We start from the raw sequence: 19,980 nt of genomic DNA, 5'->3' as shown, positions 1-19,980 counted from the left end.
CTTTTTTCAAAAAATAGTTAATAATGTATTATATTAGTTCCTCCAAGCAGATATAAAGATAATGACATTTATAGATGAGACTTTTATATAAATTCGATCAAGGATTTGAGAGGTATTATATTCCACATTATTTGTTCAAAAACATGTATGACAATATGCTAGGTGTAACAGTATTCACTACTTGCTATATAAGAAATTAAACATTAGTCTGCATTTATTTTACTTCATATCCAGTTCATGATCTTGCATCTCACACAATTTTAATAGTCCCTGAGCCACCACAGAGAAGATAAATAATTCAAGAAGACAACAAAAGAGAAGGCAAAAAAAAAAAAAAAGAAAAAAGAAAAAAGAAAAGAAAAGAAAAGAAAAGAAAAGGAAAGGAAATAGAATGAAAGTTACTTACTGAAGACTAGTGCTGAGAGCTGAAGAACAAGACTTCAAGTATAATAAAGCCCTGCTAATCAACTCCTGGAGCAATGAAAACAAAGTCAAAATTTTCTGGAATGTGGTCAGGCAATATAGAAATTCTACATAAACACAATCTTTGACCTAAAAAACATGCATCTAGTCTAAGGAGAAAACTACACACATGTACAAATGGATGTGTTCAAAAAAATTTAATTTTTGAAGTAGAGAATAAATATAAATAATCGTGAAGAAATACAATGTTCATCAGCACAGTTCTAGTTAATTAAATTAATATATATTGATAAGAAGAAACACTATGGAGTCCACAAAATAACAATGTGCAGCAATATTTGTTGATGCAGAAAGAGATATTCAGCATGTTGAAGAAAAAAAAGCAGGTTCCACAATAGGATGTATACTGGCATGTGCTACTTATGAAAAATTGGGAAGAAATAATAGATGAAACTTTCCCTAACCTTGGGAAGAAGGAAACAGACATCCAGGTCTAGGAAGCTGAGAGAGTTCCAAAAAAGATGAACCCAAAAGACTCACACCAAGCTACATTATAATTAAAATGTTAAAAGTTAAAAAGAAGTTGAGAATCCTAAAAACAGGAAGAAAAAAGCAATGTGTTACACCCAAGAGAACCCATTAAGACTATCAGGAGACTTCAGCATAAACTCTGCAGGCCAGAAGACAGTGGCAAGATATGTTTAAAGCTCTGACAGAAAAAACTTCCGGCCAAGGAAACTCTATCCAGCAAAGTTATCATTCAGAAGTAAATTAGAGACGGAGTCTTCAAGACAAGCAAAAGCTAAAACAGCTTATCATCACTAAACTGGCCTTACAAGGGCTATTAAAGAGAGTTCTTTAAGTTGAAAAGAGTACAAATTTGTAAAAAGAAAACATGAAAGAATAAATCTTACTGGAAAGGTAAATATATACTAAAAGGAGCAGATTAATCATTTACAATGTTAGTATGAAGGTTAAAAGACAAAAGTAGTAAAAGTAACTATAATAATTAAGGAATACAGAAGATAAAAAGATGTAAAATTTAACATCAAAAACATAAAATATGGGAAAGGGGAATAAAAATAAGAACTTTAAAACTGGATCACACCAAGTTGTTGTTGATTTAAAATGCACTGTTCTAGAAAGAAGTTGTTATATGCAAGTCTCAAGGTATCCACAAAGCAAAAACCTAGAGTGGATACTCAAAAGATAAAGAAACCTAAGCATACTATTAAGCATACTAAAGCATACTATTAAAGGAAGTCATCAACCCACAAAGGAAAGGAGAGAGAAAATAAAGGAACAGAGATAAACTACAAAACAAATGGAAAACAATTAACAAAAAGTTCCATCCCACACAGCATTCCACATTAGGTAGGGCCTACTTAAAGAAAAAAAAAAAAAAGGAATTGAATAATTAAATGTCAAAAACCACTCAGGGATCAAATGAGGTAAGAACTGAAAAATTCAACTGAACTTAGCAATATGAAAGGCACTGATAAGATCAGACTGAAAACACATAAAAGTAGGTTCAAGGCCAGGTAGTTGGTTTTTTTTTTTTTTTTTTAAGATTTTATTTATTTATTCTTGAGAGACAGAGAGAGAGAGAGAGAGAGAGAGAGAGAGAGGCAGAGATATAGGCAGAGGGAGAAGCAGGCTCCATGCAGGGAGCCCAACGTGGGGCTCCATGCAGGGAGCCCAACGTGGGGCTCCCTGCAGGGAGCCCAACGTGGGACTCCATCCCGGGACTCCAGGATCATGCCCTGGGCTGAGGGCAGATGCTCAACTGCTGAGCCACCCAAAAGTCCCAAGAGCAGGTGGTCGTTAAGAAAATGAAATCACTGAAATTCTGAAAAGTGTAGCTGTAAAGAAGAGAAAGATCATACAATAGTTGGAAACAGAATATGGGGATTTTGTAAGCTTTGTAAGATTGGGTAGGTTTGAGTTTGATTAAACACTCATGAAAAGAATCCAGCTAAGACAGGGATGCCTGGGTAGCTCAGTGGTTGAGCGTCTGCCTTTGGCTCAGGGCATGATCCCAGCATCCTGGGATTAAGTCCCCCATCGGGATCCTTCAAGGGAGCCTACTTCCTCTGCTTGTGACTCTGCTTCTCTCCCTCTCTCATGAATAAATAAATAAAATTTTAAAAAAAACTGTAAGTAGTATAGATGTACAGAACACACAGAAAAGCAAAACACACTATGCTTTCCCCCATCCCTCAGAAGCTCTCCACCATCATTACAACTGTCTACGTTTTGTGGACATGGACACGATCGGACTCTCCACATCTTTCAAGTCTCAGAAAACCTAATCTTTACCTCCCCCCTTTACATGCCTCCCTTGGTTATTCCATTCACATCTCTTAAACAATCTGCTTAAAATAAAACAATCCAGTCACAGCTGCTGAAATAGATCTCTCCCCTCACCTGTTCTGAAGCAAAGAAGACCTTGATAACTTCCTGTCAAAAGAATGCTGGCTTTGGAGAACCGTGCCCCCGCCACCACCCCCCAGTGCCACAGGCACTGTCGGTGCAGATGTACCCCCAGCTTCAGACTACTATGGCGCCGAGAGCCTACCATGAGGACAGACACCAGCCCTGGACCCTACCAGCATCACTGCAGACCTGGAGCCCCCCAAGTGCCCCCCTATTGCCTGCAACCCCACAGCCATGCCCGGCAGTCCTCCCCCCAACTCCCAACCACAGCCAGGCCCTCTCCTGGGTGAATCAAAACCCTCTTCACCACTCTGAGACCTTGATCTGGCCTGATCTCTGCCCTGGAGTAAAAGCCCCTCTAAGCATAAAAAAAATAATAAAATAAAATAAAATAATCCTAAATTGTCTTGTTCATTTATATATTATTTTTTGTTTATATATCTCCTTTTTAAAAAAAGATTATTTATTTATTTATTCATGAGAGACACAGAGAGAGAGAGAGAGAGAGAGAGAGAAAGAGGCAGAAATACAGGCAGAGGGAGAAGCAGGCTCCACGCAGGGAGCCCGACATGGAACTTGATCCCGGGTCTCCAGGATCACAGGCTGAAGGCAGCACTAAACTGCTGAGCCACCTGGGCTGCCCTGTATCTCCTTTTATAAATGTGCGTGTGTATCTCCTTAGTAGAGCCCAAACTCCAGGAGGGCAAGGACTTTATCTAGTTAACTGCTATATTCCCAATGCTTAAAACAGTGCTTCATATTGAATGAATGAATAATACAGAATAAACATAAATATTTAGTTACCTAATACTTATGGGAGTTTGGATTCCAGGTTAAATGAAATTAACTAAACATTATCTATAAATGATATCTATACCTATACCTGATATAAATGTTATCTATACCTGATTTCCAATATAACCCAGTTTTAAATTCAACTTGTTTTTTAATAAAGATTTCATTTGGGATCCCTGGGTGGCGCAGCGGTTTGGCGCCTGCCTTTGGCCCAGGGCGCGATCCTGGAGACCCGGGATCGAATCCCACGTCGGGCTCCCGGTGCATGGAGCCTGCTTCTCCCTCTGCCTGTGTCTCTGCCTCTCTCTATCTCTCGGTGACTATCATAAATAAATAAAAATTAAAAAAAAAAAGATTTCATTTATTTATTTGAGAGAGAAAGAGAGAGAGCCCACACAAGGCAGAGGAAGGAGAAGGAACAGATGGAGAGGGAGAAGCAGACCCCCCAACGAACAGGGAGCCCAATGGAGGACTTGATCCCAGGACCCAGGGATCATGACCTGAGACGAAGGTAGACACTTAACCAACTGAGCCACCCAGGAGCTTCTCAACTTGTTTCTGAAGGTAAAAGGCATACAACTGAATCCATATTCTTTTTCATTTGACTACCAACTCCACTATTAATTCCCACATAAACTTAATAAGTCTTTATCATGCATTTATAATACTTCAGAAGAACTGCAAATCAGCAGTGAGAAAGTAGATTAATGAAGTGTTGACCTAGCCATTCAGGGAAAAAATGTGAATTCCTATTTTGCTCCCTCCTCAAAATAAATTCCAGAATAATGAAAGGTTTAAATAATAAAAAGAAAGCCATAAAAGTACTAGATACGCTTTAAAGACCATATTTTATAGGTGAGATAAGCTTTAAAGACACCATATTTTATAGGTGAGAAAGGCATTTCTGATCATGAGCCACAAAAATTATAAAAGACAGATTTTAAAGTCTCTGCAGAGCAGGTAATAGCTAAACATAGATGGAAGACAAATGACAAACTGTAAAAATACTATTTGTTACTTATAAGATGAAGAGTTAGTATCCAGAATATGTAAATAATTCCCACAATTAGTCAGAAAGAGACAAACAAAAAAGGGGAGAGGAATCTGGAGGGAAGGGACTTACATAACACTCAGGTAATTTATGAAGAGAACAAAATAGATGGCCAGGAAAGATATTAGATGCATTTGCCTATTAGATTTATTGATATTTAGGGAGCACCTGGATGGGGCAGTGAGTTAAGCATTGGACTCTTGATTTTGGCTCAGGTCATGATATCAGGGTCAGAGGGTCAAGCTCTGCCTAAGGCTCTGTGCTCAGCAAGAGTCTACTTGAGATTCTCTCTCTCCCTCTGCCCCTCCTTGGTGTGCATGCATGCATGCACATTCTCTCTCTCTACAACAAATAAATCATTTTGAAAAAGAATTTATTAATACTTTTGGTTTTCTAACTCAAGGCACTGGTAAAAATTCATGGGAAAAGAAGAATTCTCATTACTCTTGGCAGGGATGTAAACTGGCACGATACTTTTTTGTTTTTAATTTTTAATGGCACAATACTTTCGAAGGATAACTGACATGAGGAATCACGTGTAGCTACTCACCCAAGGAATCTAGTATGATAGACCACAAAATGTTAATAGTGAAAAGTCAGGATGACTCTTGTTTTTTTTTAAGATTTTATTTATTAATGTATTTATTAAGTGATAAAGACAGCATGAGAATGAGCAGAAGGGAGGGGCAGAAGGAGAGAGAGAATATCAGGCAGACTCCCCAGTGAGCATAGAGTCCCAAATGGGGCCACCTGTGGGGCCCAATCCCACAACCCTGAGATCATGATCCCAGCTGAAATCAACAGCTGGTAGCTTACCCAACTGAGCCACCCAGGTGCCCCTAGGATTTTTACTTTTTACAAGCTTCAGAAATATCTGGGTTTCCACAATAAGTACCTTCAGCATAAAAATTTAACATTTATTAATAGTGAACATGGGGGGGGGAAGTAAGATACATGAAATAATTAATTACTTCAAAGATCATTCATTTTCTGGATCTGCAGTATCCAATAAAATAGTCTAATCAGACTACTAAGTACTTGATGTGTACTTATTCTGAGATATGCTGGAAGTATAGAAACATACTCTATTAGGAAGATTAAGTATGAAAAAATATATAAAATATCTAATTAATGTTTTTATATTGATCACATGTTGAAATAATTTTTGATATACTGGATTAAATAAAACGTACTAATAAAATGAACTTCATTTGTTACAATTCTTACTTTTTGTTACATATATAACTCACACTATATTTCCATTGGACAGTTTCTGTTCTGGACAAAGAGAGGAAAGGGAAGCCAATATATGAATCTGGCATTATTCTTCACTTTAGTTAATATAAATATTTCTATTTATAAATGTGTCCTTCTCATGAAGTTACTTTCAGAATCTTTCTACCAAATATTAAAGACAAATGATCATATTGTTATTTTCTTTAAATATTTTATTTATTTATTCATGAGAGAGACAGAGAGAGAGAAGCAGAGACACAGGCAGAGGGAAAAGCAGGCTCTATGCAGGGAGCCCAATGTGGGACTTGATCCCAGGACTCCGGGAACAGGCCCTGATCCAAAGGCAGATGCTCAACTGCTGAGCCACCCAGGTGGCCCTAATGATCACATTTTTAAAAGGAAGAAATTAAAAAGAATCCTACATTCAAAAGGTCCCAATGTCTTGTGTTTTATTTGAAAGTTACATCTGTGGAAGATTGCACAACCTGAGGGAAGGCAAAGGACTTTGCTTTGCTTGAAACTTAAACAAGACTTCTAAATGTCCTAAAATTCTATGTAGCTAAAATGTTTTGGATATTAGTTCTTAGAAACTAAGAACTAATCCCTAGATTAGGGCCCAATTTTTAGTTTCTTATTTTCTTTGGCACAAAAATTTTTAACTTTCATAACATTACTGGTTATACTTGATTAGGGTTCTATTTAAATAGGCACAAGTTCAAGCAAAGATTAGATTCCACCTCTGACGATGTATAGTCAAACAGGAGGCATTAAAAGGCAGATATAAAATCACTTACACCCTTACTGTATTCATTACATTCCATGTTGGTATTCTACAGCTCATGATCAGGCAATCTATTTATTTTAAGTATATGCAGTAACATGTCAAACTAATCTAAGAAAAAAAGTTATCCAGTTATTTCTACCTAGAGACAATATAATAAAAACCAAGAATATGTAACACTATTGCCTTTAATCTGTTAGTGTCACACATAAAAAATCGTATCAATTGTACAGAAAGTGTTAATATTCTAATACAGTAACCAAAATGGAAAGAAATTACTTAATAAGCCTGTCTTTGGTATTAGTGTTCAGTTACTTTCAGGCACTCGAAGGGGCAAATTCAAAACACTTTTCAAATTCCTTTCTCAAAAAGAACCTCCTATATCAAAACAGGTTAAACATTCACTAGATGCAAATTTTCTAGGTATAAAATTTGCATGTTACTATTTATCATTCTCTTTTTCATTCAATATATTTATATTCTTTCTCAAATATATATGGCATTTTACTATATAAAGGACTATAAAGGATACAAATTAAAAATAGATACAGATATTGCCCATAAACAGCTTATAGTGCAACAGAGAGGAGAAGTTGGCCCATTTCAGTCTCCCCTCAACTAGAGGGTGGATGAAACATCAGGGTCAATAGTTTTAAGCCAGAAAAGTAGACAGTTTAGTTAAGAAAAGTTTCGAAATATGCCCTTCATGACCAATGATCACAACACTTTTCCTTTTAAAAATAAGGGAGAAAATTCAAATTTCTTCACTAGTTCTATATACTTTTTAACTTCTATAACATTTAACAGTTTTGAGGGTAAGATGAAAATGAAGAATAAGAATTTTTGTTGTTTTTCTTCTTTATTAGTGGAAGTATCTATATTTTTTTATTTATTTGGATTCTTTATTTCTCTTACAAACAGAAATATTTATATGGTTCTGTATATAGGCACTTAAAAATAAGGCTAAACAAAAGATATAATTCCTTATACCTACCAAGGTCCAAGACACCGAAATGCAGAAAACCTAGATTTCATCAAAATTATACAACTTATATCATCTAAAATGAGATACAATAATATTCACCAATAAAATATTATAGTATGGGCATAAATGCATTGATTATTTCTAATTAACAAAAAGTAACTAAGAAATTATGATTATTTACTTTATACCAGTGTTCTGTGCTTCAAAAAATTTAATTCTTATCTTCATACAATCCTATAAAGTAGGTATTACCTTCACTTGACAGATGAGAAAACAGAGGTATGGAAAAACTAATTTGACCAAGAGTTACAGAGCTGAAGAATGGGACAGCCAGGATTCTTTTTTTTTTTTTTTTTTTCTTTTTTTTTTTTTTTAAATTTTTTTTATTTATTTATGATAGTCACAGAGAGAGAGAGAGAGAGGCAGAGACACAGGCAGAGGGAGAAGCAGGCTCCATGCACCGGGAGCCCGATGTGGGATTCGATCCTGGGTCTCCAGGATCGCGCCCTGGGCCAAAGGCAGGCGCCAAACCACTGCGCCACCCAGGGATCCCAACAGCCAGGATTCTAAGTCAGCCTACCTCTCTCCAGAATCCTACTCCTAACCACTATGGTATACTACCGACTGTAGCTATTAAATCCAAAAGCCCTTACCCTAAATCATCAAAGGAAAGGGCCTCTATTTGACGCCATGAGAAGGCATTTCCAAGAGCAAAAATTTGGAAATGGTTCATTTTATAAAGTTTTGTTTGACAGTTTACAATTTAAACTAAAATTCATTATGCTAAAGCTTTTCTCTTTGCAAAAAAAAAATATGAACTTTATTTAAATTTTTTTCAGATAGGCCTAATTACACACACACAAAGGTTCAAAGGTCATTTATATGTGATATAATAACTAATTTTGAGTACTTCCTATTTGCCAGACACTCTTCTAAGTGCTCTACACATATCATTTCTTATAATTCCCATAATCCTATTAAGTATGTACTATAACTACCTCAACTTACAGATGAGAAGACTGAAAGTATGGGAAGGTAAGTAACTTCTCCAAAGCCAGACAGCTAGATGTGGCTCTTGGACAGAGTATGGGCTGTTATACAGATAACATTGATTCTGATTCCAAAGCCCACACTCTTAACAATTTTACTACATTAATTAATCAAGATAAGGCATTTTTAAAGGATTTTTCCTCAAAATGTTCTCAATGAGCACTCAAGGAGGATAATCAGGGACAGCTGAGTGGCTCATTCAGTTAAGCCTCAGACTCTTGTTTTCCACTTGGGTCATGATCTCAGGGTTGTGAGATCCAGGCTTGTGTGGGGCTCTGCACTGGGTGTGGAGCCTGCTTAAGATTCGCTCTCCTTCTCCCTCTGCCCCTGCTATTCCATTGCACATGTGCATGCACACGCTCTCACTTAAAAAAAAAAAAAAAAAAAAAAGGATAATCAGCTATAATATAACTGAAGTATTTAGTAGTTTTCCTTTTAACACTAAGTTAGAAGCACAGTAGAACATTTATATTTGAACATACTAGTAATTTGTTGGGTTTTGTTAAATGTGTATTACCAAACTGACAAAATTCAAAGAAACTTATAACAGGCAAATTGTTTCAGCCATCGGAAGTATATAATTCTGACATGATCTTAGAAGATCACCTAATCTATTGGTCTTTCAGTGGGTACATGGGAAAGAGGTTAGAACACAGACACAGACTCTATATAACAGAGAAAGGGAGTGAAATGTCTTTAATGTATGAGATTTGTGATAATATACAAATATGGTTAGGAAAGATCATCTGAAGCAAAAAGACATACTAATAAATAATAAGGAATATATAATCATATATTAGCTTATATAGAGTATCATGAGAATGCAGAATTGAGAGCCATTAATACCACTTGAAGAAGTGGTGGAAGGCTTCACAGAGAAATGGGAATAGGTTGCTGTTTCCAAATAACTAAAATACAATTTGGGAAAGCACTTAGTTCATTAACTTTCCTTAACCTTAATGTGAATTTGCCAATCAAAAGAGTTTAATTGTATATCTCTTTTTAAAATCATGAGAAATTAAAATAAGCTATTAAAAACAAGTAGTTCTCACAACTCTAAAACTGAAGTTTATAATATTGCAAAATACAGCAACAATTAGATATGACCCAGTAAGTTAATTGCTCATTTCTTTGATTTCATTTAGCATTGATCTAACTCAATGTAGAAGGTTACATTCGTACAAGTTTACACAGTTTAATGATTAACTATATTCACCTGCCAACCTTACTGTTCATGTGGCAAATAGCGGTATATATAGAGTTTAGAAGTCTGGTTCTGCTTACAGGAGAAAATTAGTTGAGTAATTAGGATAAAAATGTACACAATTAAGCTCTTTCTTTTTATCATTCCTTTAGTTATTTCTTCCAAAATTGACCGAGACTATTCATCATATGATTCTGTATCTCCAGAGCCAAAGTCAAGATTTGCTATGTTAGATGATGTAAAAATTTTAGCCAATGGTCTCCTTCAGTTAGGACATGGTCTCAAAGACTTTGTCCATAAGACTAAGGGACAAATTAATGACATATTTCAAAAACTCAACATATTTGATCAGTCTTTTTATGACTTATCACTGCAAACCAATGAAATCAAAGAAGAAGAGAAGGAACTCAGAAGAACTACATCCAAATTGCAAGTCAAGAATGAAGAAGTGAAGAATATGTCACTTGAACTCAACTCAAAACTTGAAAGCCTTCTAGAAGAAAAAATTCTACTTCAACAAAAAGTGAGATATTTGGAGAAGCAATTAACCAGTTTAATTAAAAATCAACCCGAAATTCAGGAACACCCAGAAGTAACTTCACTTAAAGTAAGTAGAAATCAAAGAGGGTTCATGGTTCGTTTTCAATGTGGATCTTTTTTTAAAAATATTTTAAGACATGCTACTTTGTTAAATCTTTGAAATACTATACTTTTCTCAGGGGGAAAAAAAAGCCTCTAGAAAAGAAAATTTCCCATTCTAATTTCAAATTGGTTTTTACGATTCCCTAACATTATATTTAAAAACAGCTTCACATTTGAGATGAAAATTACAAATTAGTAAAATTTAGAACACTAAATTCTTACAGTATTGCAAATCACTGGAGGCAAGTAAAAAGTTAAAGGAATATAATTTGAAACCCTCCTCCCATGTTTAAAATGGATAAATGTTAAAAAAGAAAAAATTAAAACTAAATGGATAAAAGTTTTAAAAAATAAAATTAAATGGATAAAAGTCTTAAAATTAAAATAATTAAAATTAAATGGGAAAAGTAATATGTAAATGGTAAAGATTAATTCTTATTAAAATACTGTTGTTTTTTCCATTTAACTGAAGTACTTTGAAATTCAAGAAATCAGATTTTAGAGATGGTACATTTTAAAACATAAGGACAAAAGGATTTGAAAGGAGCATAAGAGAAAAAGGTTGCCAATATTTAGTTATCCAATCCACTATTAGTTTTAAAAGCTTAGATTGTAATAGTGTTATAAAAAATAAAAAAGTCTAATTTAACAAAAAAAAAGAAAAAAGAAAAAACAAAGACAGAAACCTCTAACCACCCTACAATCTATGTACAGACTTTTGTAGAACAGCAAGATAATAGCATCAAAGACCTTCTCCAGACTGTGGAGGAACAATATAGACAATTAAACCAACAGCATAGTCAAATAAAAGAAATAGAAAACCAGGTAAGTCAATATTTAATATGTCTAATCTTTTACATAAAATCTAGTAGGTTTATGAAAATATTAGACCCTAAACTTGTTTTTAAAACTTATAGTTGGATAATGAGTAAACAGATCACATTGGCATGATTGTTATGACTGCAAACTCTGAAGCTAAAAAATACCTGGGTTTGAATCTGGGCTCTAAAACTTTTCTGTGACCTTAAATAAATTACTTAATCCCTCTGTCTCTCAGTTTCCTCACTTATTCTATGAAGAAAATAACAGAACCAAAATAATTTTTGTGAGAAAAAAAAATTAACAGCATGTAAAGTGTATCTTCAATATGATTCTACCAAAAGTCAAAGTTAGGGGCACCTGGATGGCTCAATCAGTTAAGCTCAGGTTGTGATCTAAGGGTCTTGGGATTGAGCCCCATATTGGGCTCCTTGCTCAGTGGAGAGTCTGTTTCTCCCATGGCCCCTACTCCTGCTCATGTTCCCCCCCACCTCTAATAAATAAATAAAATCTTAAAAAAAAAAAAAAAACTTTAAAAAGTCAAAATTAGATCAAGTCTCTCTTTGTTCAAAACCATACAATGGTTTCCCATCTCACTTGCAATGTCCATAAGACCCCAGATGACTCTTACCTCTCTGACTTCATCTCTACAACTCTAGTCATACTGGGGTAACTCTTCCAAGTTACTCAAATACATCAAACATGCTGTTGTCTCAGGACCTTTCCCCCGTTCCCTCTATCTTCCAGGATAAGAATGTTCTTCTCCCTGGTATCTGCATGGCCCACTCTCATTTCCTTTAGATCTCTGTCAAGTGTAAAATTCTCAGTGAAGCCTTACTAAGTCACTTAATCAAAAATTACAATCCCCAAACCTGTTACGTCCTTTATTACTCTTTTTCCTTTTACACTTACCTTTTTTTCACATAATATAAAATTTTAGTTATTTATTTTGTCTGTCCCCTCACTCGAACCGGGATTTTCTTCATTTTCATTGCTATTGGTCCAGAATATAAAATACTATCTGCACACAGTAGGAATTCAATAAATATAAATTGAATTAATAAGGTTAATATCACATTCAACACAAAGAAGTCAATAAAAGCTTGCTATTATTAGTAGTATTAGAAACTGTGTGCCTGGTAATTAATGTCTAATACCCAATAGTAGAATTAATCTACAATGTAAACAGCTGGCTAGATGAGGGAGATACCTATTTAGAAAAAACTATATGTGAGAACCTAAACATTTCAGAAATATTAAATTATTAATACTATGAAACAGCACTCCAGAGGGTTCCAAAAACAATACAAATTTGGAGAAAGTTATTAAAAAAATAGTTGCCAAGAATAATAAAACAATTTCCACTTAATAAACATATCATTATATGTTTAAGAAATTTTATGACTCATAATTTCAAGTTATTTTTGCTGTGAATCATAGTTTAGTAGGTTATTTTATTATTTTTGCTAATTATCCAAAAGGATTTTTTGCCAATTAATTTTTATTTCCATAATTCCCTCATTACATTATTTTTCTAAATTCATTTTTCTTACATCTTCTATTATGGTTAAATGAGCCTACTTACAAAAGCAAAATGTCACTACTATCAAATGATACACATCTTGTCTAATAATAAAATGTATGAAGTATTCAAAACAATGAATATCTGAGTTTGAAGAAGCCTTAGAGCATCTAATCGAATTTCCTCAAATTTCAAGTAAGATTCCAAAACTCTGTAAGTTAAGTGCCTTTCATATCACATAGTTACTTAGGAGAAAAGGCTAATATCCAGTAAATGAACTCTGCAATAGATCCTTATGAATAAGGTCACAGGAAATGCCAACATCAAAAAACACTAGTAAGATATTATATAATCTGTTTTTCTCAGCCGTTAATAGAAAAGCTATCAGTCAATAAATTGCAAACCCAGCACACTTTCCATAAAAATAAACCATTATTGCAAAAACTAGCAATGAAATATTGAATGTATTGAAAGTAACCAAATAAGCCTGCCAATTTGATACTTCTACAGGTAACATTTACATTCCAAAAACCTATTAAGAAAGCAGCTTTGTTCAAAGTATATGCTAGGTCTCTAAGGCAGGTCTGAGAATTAATCAATAAGGCCTACAACTGAGATTTAATTAAGCTTAAAATCTGCCTGTAACAGCACAGAATACATATTCTATTCATATATCTAAACAGAATGTATTTAAAAATGCTAAGCAAAAAAAAAATAAATAAATAAATAAATAAATAAATAAAAATGCTAAGCAAAGTCTTTACCTTTGGTCTGGCTGGCTTTTTGACCAATTTCTGGTTTGTGCTTTGCTCTCTTTCTTTCTATAGTTTTTCCAAACGCATTAGTGTGCCTGATTATGAACTTAAAGACACATATAAGTTATACTTTTGATATCCTCCCTCAGATTCCCCTAATTGTAATTCTGCATCATTTTTAAAAGAAAATTTATATTCTTTCATCAGCTAAGAAATGTTATTCAAGAATCCACAGAAAATTCTCTTTCTTCTAAAGCAAGAGCACCAAGAACTACTCCCTTTCTTCACTTGAATGAAACAAAAAATGTAGAACATAATGGTAAGTTAATTTGTTGTGTTTCGTTCTTGAAGGTATATTATCATCAAATTTTTCTACTACCTTAGACATTCCCATTAAAAATTGCTATTCTTAGAGCCTGTTCTTAAACTAAGAGAGAGTAAAGAGACAAATCCACCAATACAACATGTCAACCTAAATTGGATCCTGGCAGGTTTTTTTTTTAAATTTTTTCAGCCATATAAAACACATTCTTAAGACAATCAGGAAAATACAGATGTAGACTTGATTTTAGATATGATATTATTTTAAAATTTTTTATATGTAATAATAGTTTTATACTCATGTATGAAAATAATATATTTATGAGATACAAGCTGAAATATTTAAGGAATTAAGGGTCATGATGTTTACAAATTACTTTCAAATAGCACAGCAGAATATATTTGTGTACCTGTATATTTATGAAGCAAAATTGGCAAAAGATTAACAAGTGTTGAATACAGATGGAAAGACTATGAAGTTCTCTCCAATGTTTCTACTTTCCTGCTGAAAATTTTCATAAAAAAAAAGAAACACAAAAATGAAAGAACAAAATCTCCATTCCCAACTGAACTTTTAACAAAATGATGCTTTCAGAACACATTTACTTTGATGTAATTCATACACACACACAAAAGGTCTCTGTTAAGTTTCCTTCGTGTATGTTCACTATTTCCACATAAATCTGTTGAAGTGCTATGCACCAAGCACTATAATAATGTTTCATATGCGGTATATTTCCTATATCTCACAAAAATATGTCTAAAATTCTCATTTTGTCACTTTTCCTAAAAGGAAATCAGTTTAGTCATAACCATTTTAATACTGTTTGCATAATATACAATCTAATGTATCTGCTTCAGCATAAAGTACTTTCTTGGTAATACATTACTGAAAAAGGCTAAAGGCTACATTCAACACAATTCCATAAAATGTCAAGTAAAAGCTCAAGCTCTAAAGATACCATTCTTATTACTGTATCTCATGTAATAACACTTTCTTGATTCTAGACATTCCTGCTAATTGTACCACCATTTATAACAGAGGCGAACATACAAGTGGCATCTATTCCATTAGACCCAGCAACTCTCAAGTTTTTAATGTCTACTGTGATGTTAAATCAGGTAAAACCAGCCTGAAGAGAAAATGGACTATAATAAGCTCAGGTTATTCACTGCCTATTAGTAAGACTAATCCTATTATCTTTGTTCTGAATACATATAAAATGAAATATAAGTAACATAAGTAGTTATAAGTGGCTTATAATACTTCTATTTATTTTTGTATTTACCAATGCATGTATTCAATATTCTCCATCTTTTTCCAGAATATAACCTGAAATTACTATTATTAATAAGTTTAAGATAGATTCATTAGTTGCCCTTTAATTAATTTCTTGAGACCATAATAAATAATAAAATGGTATTACCATAACAATATTAATAGCTATATTACATAGCCACCAGTTAAAATCAAGACAAGAAAACAATATTTTGGGCCACCTAAGTGGCTCAGTCGGTTAAGAGTCTGCCTTTGGATCAGGTCATGATCCCAGAATCCTGGGATCAAGCCCCACATTAAGCCCCATGTTGGGCTCCTTGCTCAGTGGAGAGTCTCTTTCTCCCGCTGCTTGGGCGTGCATGCTCTCTCTCTCTCAAATAAATAAAATTAAAAAACAAAAAAGAAAACCGTATTTTGTCACACCAATCTACTTAAAATACACAATTTTGTTCATGATATACAGGTAGTTCATGGACATTAATTCAACACCGAATAGATGGATCACAAAACTTCAATGAAACTTGGGAAAACTACAGATATGGTTTTGGGAGGCTTGATGGTAAGGTGACTTCATTCATTCATTCATTCATCCATTCACTTGTGAACTTAAAAGTATTTACTAGGAATCTATTTCGAATTGGGCATTAGGAATGCAACAATGAATGAATAATAGTCCCGGCCTTCATAGGACTTACTGACAAATAATTACATATCTGTTAGTAATTTACACTTATTAAAAGCCATCTATTTGAATTATACTTATCACAATTTCACGTCCATTCTTAAGCGTATGTATCACAATTTAATGGTTTCTAATTATAATTATAATTATTAAAGACAATTATGACTAAAAGCTCTGCTCTGATAAGTGGTAAGTGCTATGAATGAGCTATGAAGAAAACCATCCTTAATACCACTCTTTCTTTTATAACATTTTAGATACTAATTACTTGGAAGGTAGAAGGGACAAAGAAACTGAGATGTACAGTACTAATAAATGTTTAAATCTTAATTGTTTAAGTATTATAAGTGTACACTATAGAAAATGTGATTTAAAATTAACAACCCACAGATTTTTATTTTCTTTTCAGGAGAATTTTGGTTGGGTCTAGAGAAGATACATTCCATAGTAAAGCAATCTAATTACATTTTGCGAATTGAACTAGAAGACTGGAATGACAACAAGCATTATATTGAATATTTCTTTCACTTGGGAAATCATGAGACCAACTATACATTACACCTTGTTGAAATTACTGGCAATATTCCCAATGCACTCCCAGAACACAAAGATTTGGTGTTTTCTACTTGGGATCACAAGGCAAAAGGACATGTCAACTGTCCAGAAAGTTATTCAGGTATCCTTTTCCTAACATCAGTACTTCATTTTCATATTACAAAATACCTTCCCAAACTATTAGCTAAGCTATACAGTATCAACTCTTTAAAAACTGAATCCCAAATAAGCATTTTCTCTGTAGGTAAAAATCTCTTAATATAACTATTAATTCTAGTTCAACTAGGTATTTTACCTATAACTTTTTCAGATATTTTATTCTGGGTGATATACAGAGGACTTATACAGATTATTTAAAAGTGGGATACATGCAAATGCATACAATACTGTCATATTTGTAAGAAGTGAAGATGTACTCATTGGGAAATATAATAACAGTAACTACATGAGTCTGTATTCATTAAATTCCATATCTATCTTCTTTAGGAGGCTGGTGGTGGCACGATGTTTGTGGGGAAAACAACCTAAATGGTAAATATAACAAGCAAAGAGCCAAAACTAAGCCAGAGAGAAGAAGAGGATTATACTGGAAGTCTCAAAATGGAAGGTTATACTCTATCAAATCAACGAAAATGTTGATCCATCCAATAGCTACAGAAAGCTCTGAATGAGCTGAAACAAATTAAAAAACCAACAAATTAAACTCATTTGAAGTCACTGTGGTTTAATAATCTGATATTAAATTCCTAATAGAAGATTTTAGAAATAGATTCTTTATTTTAAAGTCACTATCAATTTAAAAAGTAAGCATATTGATAAATTACCTCAAAGAACACCAGTTACCTTTCCCAAGCAAAATTCTTCTGATATCATTTACTCAAATATTTTGTCATGTGAGAATCAATTTTATGAAGTCACGATCTAAACTTTACCCAATGGGTGAATTTTTAAGTCTTTTTTTTTTTAATAAAAAACTTCTAAGGATGTTTATTTAAGAGTAATCATGTAGGCTAATTTTACAACTCCTCAGTTTAAAAAATTAATTTTCTTGCTAAAATTATGAATTTAAATAAACATAAAAGACTGTTAATTGTACAGTTTTAAAATGCTGTAATATTATTAATTTAAAAATTAAAATTCAGTCATTTCAGAGTACATATGAAAATCTGTAATACTAATTTTAAAATTGATGCTTCATTTTGCTACCAAATAATCTGAAATAAATATCTGGTATGCTTCATTTATGAAGTCAAATGAAGCAGGATAAAACACTGCACTGAAATAGGTTAACTGTCTTAAATGCAGTAGATCATGATTACTAGGTCATATTGACTTTATATCAAGTATCACTGTATCAACATTTTGTTAACTTATCTATATACTGTATACATTTTATATATTTTAACACTAAATACTGTGAAAACGATGTTAAAGGGATCTTGTCAGAGTATAATGAGAATGAATGTATTTGTGGATCAACTTAAAATTTAATAATTTATTCCCCCGGACATGGTAGAGTCTAATACTTATGTGTAGGTTATCAAATGGAAAAATCATAACTAGCTACTTAATGTTTAAATAGCCTGACAGATGTGTATGTACATTTTCAAATTCAATAAAGATTTCAGTCCCTAAAACTACAGAAATTTAAGTTCTTATAGTTTTTTAGTGACATGTAATAGAATTATGATTATGTTATTTCTAAGTTAAATAATTTAAATTCTAATCCTCAATGATTACTAGATGCAAATCTTTTGACCATAGTATCATTTCTCCGTATTTATTTTTGGAAAATAAGTTTGGGATGCCTGGGTGGCTCAGTGGTTGAACATTTCCCTTCAGCTCAAGTAGTGATTCCAGGGACCTGGGATTGAGTCCTATATCATGCTCCTTGCAGGGAGCCTGCTTCTCCCTCTGCCTGTGTCTCTGCCTCTCTCTCTGTGTCTCTCATGAAAATAAATAAAATCTTTAAAAAATAAATATGAATAAATAAATAAAATTTTAATGAATAAATAAATAAAATTTAAAAGGGGGGGGCGGGATCCCTGGGTGGCTCAGCAGTTTAGCACCTGCCTTGGCCCAGGGTGTGATCCTGGGGTCCCGGGATCCAGTCCCGCATCGGGCTCCCTGCATGGAGCCTGCTTCTCCCTCTGCCTGTGTCTCTCATGAATAAAAAAATAAAATTAAATAAATAAATAAATAAATAAATAAACAAACTACCAGGTAAAAATAAAATGTTGAATTAAATCTAGATTTTAAAGAATATAGCGCCCAATTTATATAGTGATTCACCCTACTCAAAAAATATTCAGCATTATGTATTTTAAATTACTCAATGTCATATTTTTTACGTATATGACATGTAAATATGTACGATATATATATGTATCCTACATAAATATTTTGTTCCAATAAAGTACAAAAGAATAAGTTTTAGCTTTTAAGACCACAGCCAAACTGTCAAAATTGACCTTTTTTTTCAAAATTGACTTTTTATTTTTATTTATTTTTTTTTCAAAATTGATTTTTTAAAACCAGAATGCCAAAATGACTTTTTTCCCAAAAAAACTGGAAGCTCTCGAATACAAAATATGCTTTATTTAATACTAATTGCTTCTTCCATTTGTCCTCTAATTTTTTAGAATTCTTACACAATATGTTTCACTTTGTTCCTTTTAGGAATACTTAGTTTTTTCTGTATAAATTATGCTCAGATTGAGAGATAATTCTGGTATAGAAAGAATTTTTTATGATTCACAAATTGTGTCCTTCTGTCCTCACTACTTTGCCAAGTATTCTATTTACACCACCAACTCACAATTGTCTAATCTAATGGCCTTTCCTCAGTCCACATATTCTTGGATCTACTAACTTGTTAATAAACAGTATTCTTTCAAATTTGACTTTCATTTTGCTCCCACAGTATTACCATACTCTCCAAGAATTATCCCTAACCTGAATCCATTTTTATAGCCCTATTCCCTCCTAGTATATAACATATTTGGGCCAATGCACAATCTTCAAAAATCTCTTCCACTCTTATCCTCAGAAATTCTATCTATTCTCATGGGCTTGTCTATGTTCCATGAGTAAAATTCCCAAATTACATATATTATTCCCAGATCTCTCTCCAGTTCTCCTTTTTATACTGCCTATCTGCCATTCTTCCTTTTGATATGCTATAGTTTCCTCAAATTCAACATATCCAATAAATTCATCAAAGCCTTACCACCTCTGCTGATCCTTCCTCTCTACCCCATCACACTCCTCCTTATCTCTGTACATCCATTAATGGCACCACCATGCTTCCCGTCATCCAAGTTAAAAAAGCTGGAAGACATCTCTGCCTTTTTACCTAACTTTGTAAACCACCTCTCCTATATCAGCCACTAAACTGAATACAAATCTTCCTTTGAAAAGCCTGTTAATATGATATGCTTTCTT

The 19,980-nt window shown here is 33.4% G+C and overlaps 2 protein-coding genes across 10 annotated transcripts in view; one reads left to right on the top strand and one right to left on the bottom strand.

Annotated features, from left to right (window-relative positions):
• DOCK7 (dedicator of cytokinesis 7) overlaps positions 1–19,980 on the bottom strand; it is a 220,919-nt gene that overhangs the window by 112,516 nt on the left and 88,423 nt on the right. The gene's annotated exons all lie outside the window — the stretch shown is intronic.
• ANGPTL3 (angiopoietin like 3) lies at positions 10,045–18,173 on the top strand. The gene is made up of 7 exons (XM_041769979.1): positions 10,045–10,568; positions 11,318–11,428; positions 13,907–14,018; positions 15,029–15,142; positions 15,763–15,858; positions 16,391–16,657; positions 17,023–18,173. Exons 1-7 carry the CDS (start codon positions 10,074–10,076, stop codon positions 17,205–17,207), a joined length of 1,380 nt encoding a protein of 459 aa, XP_041625913.1. The 5' UTR covers positions 10,045–10,073; the 3' UTR covers positions 17,208–18,173.

The sequence above is a fragment of the Vulpes lagopus genome, chromosome 10 (assembly GCF_018345385.1).
Source record: "Vulpes lagopus strain Blue_001 chromosome 10, ASM1834538v1, whole genome shotgun sequence".
NCBI classification, from domain to species: domain Eukaryota; kingdom Metazoa; phylum Chordata; class Mammalia; order Carnivora; family Canidae; genus Vulpes; species Vulpes lagopus.
This window is presented reverse-complemented; position numbering and strand designations above follow the sequence as displayed.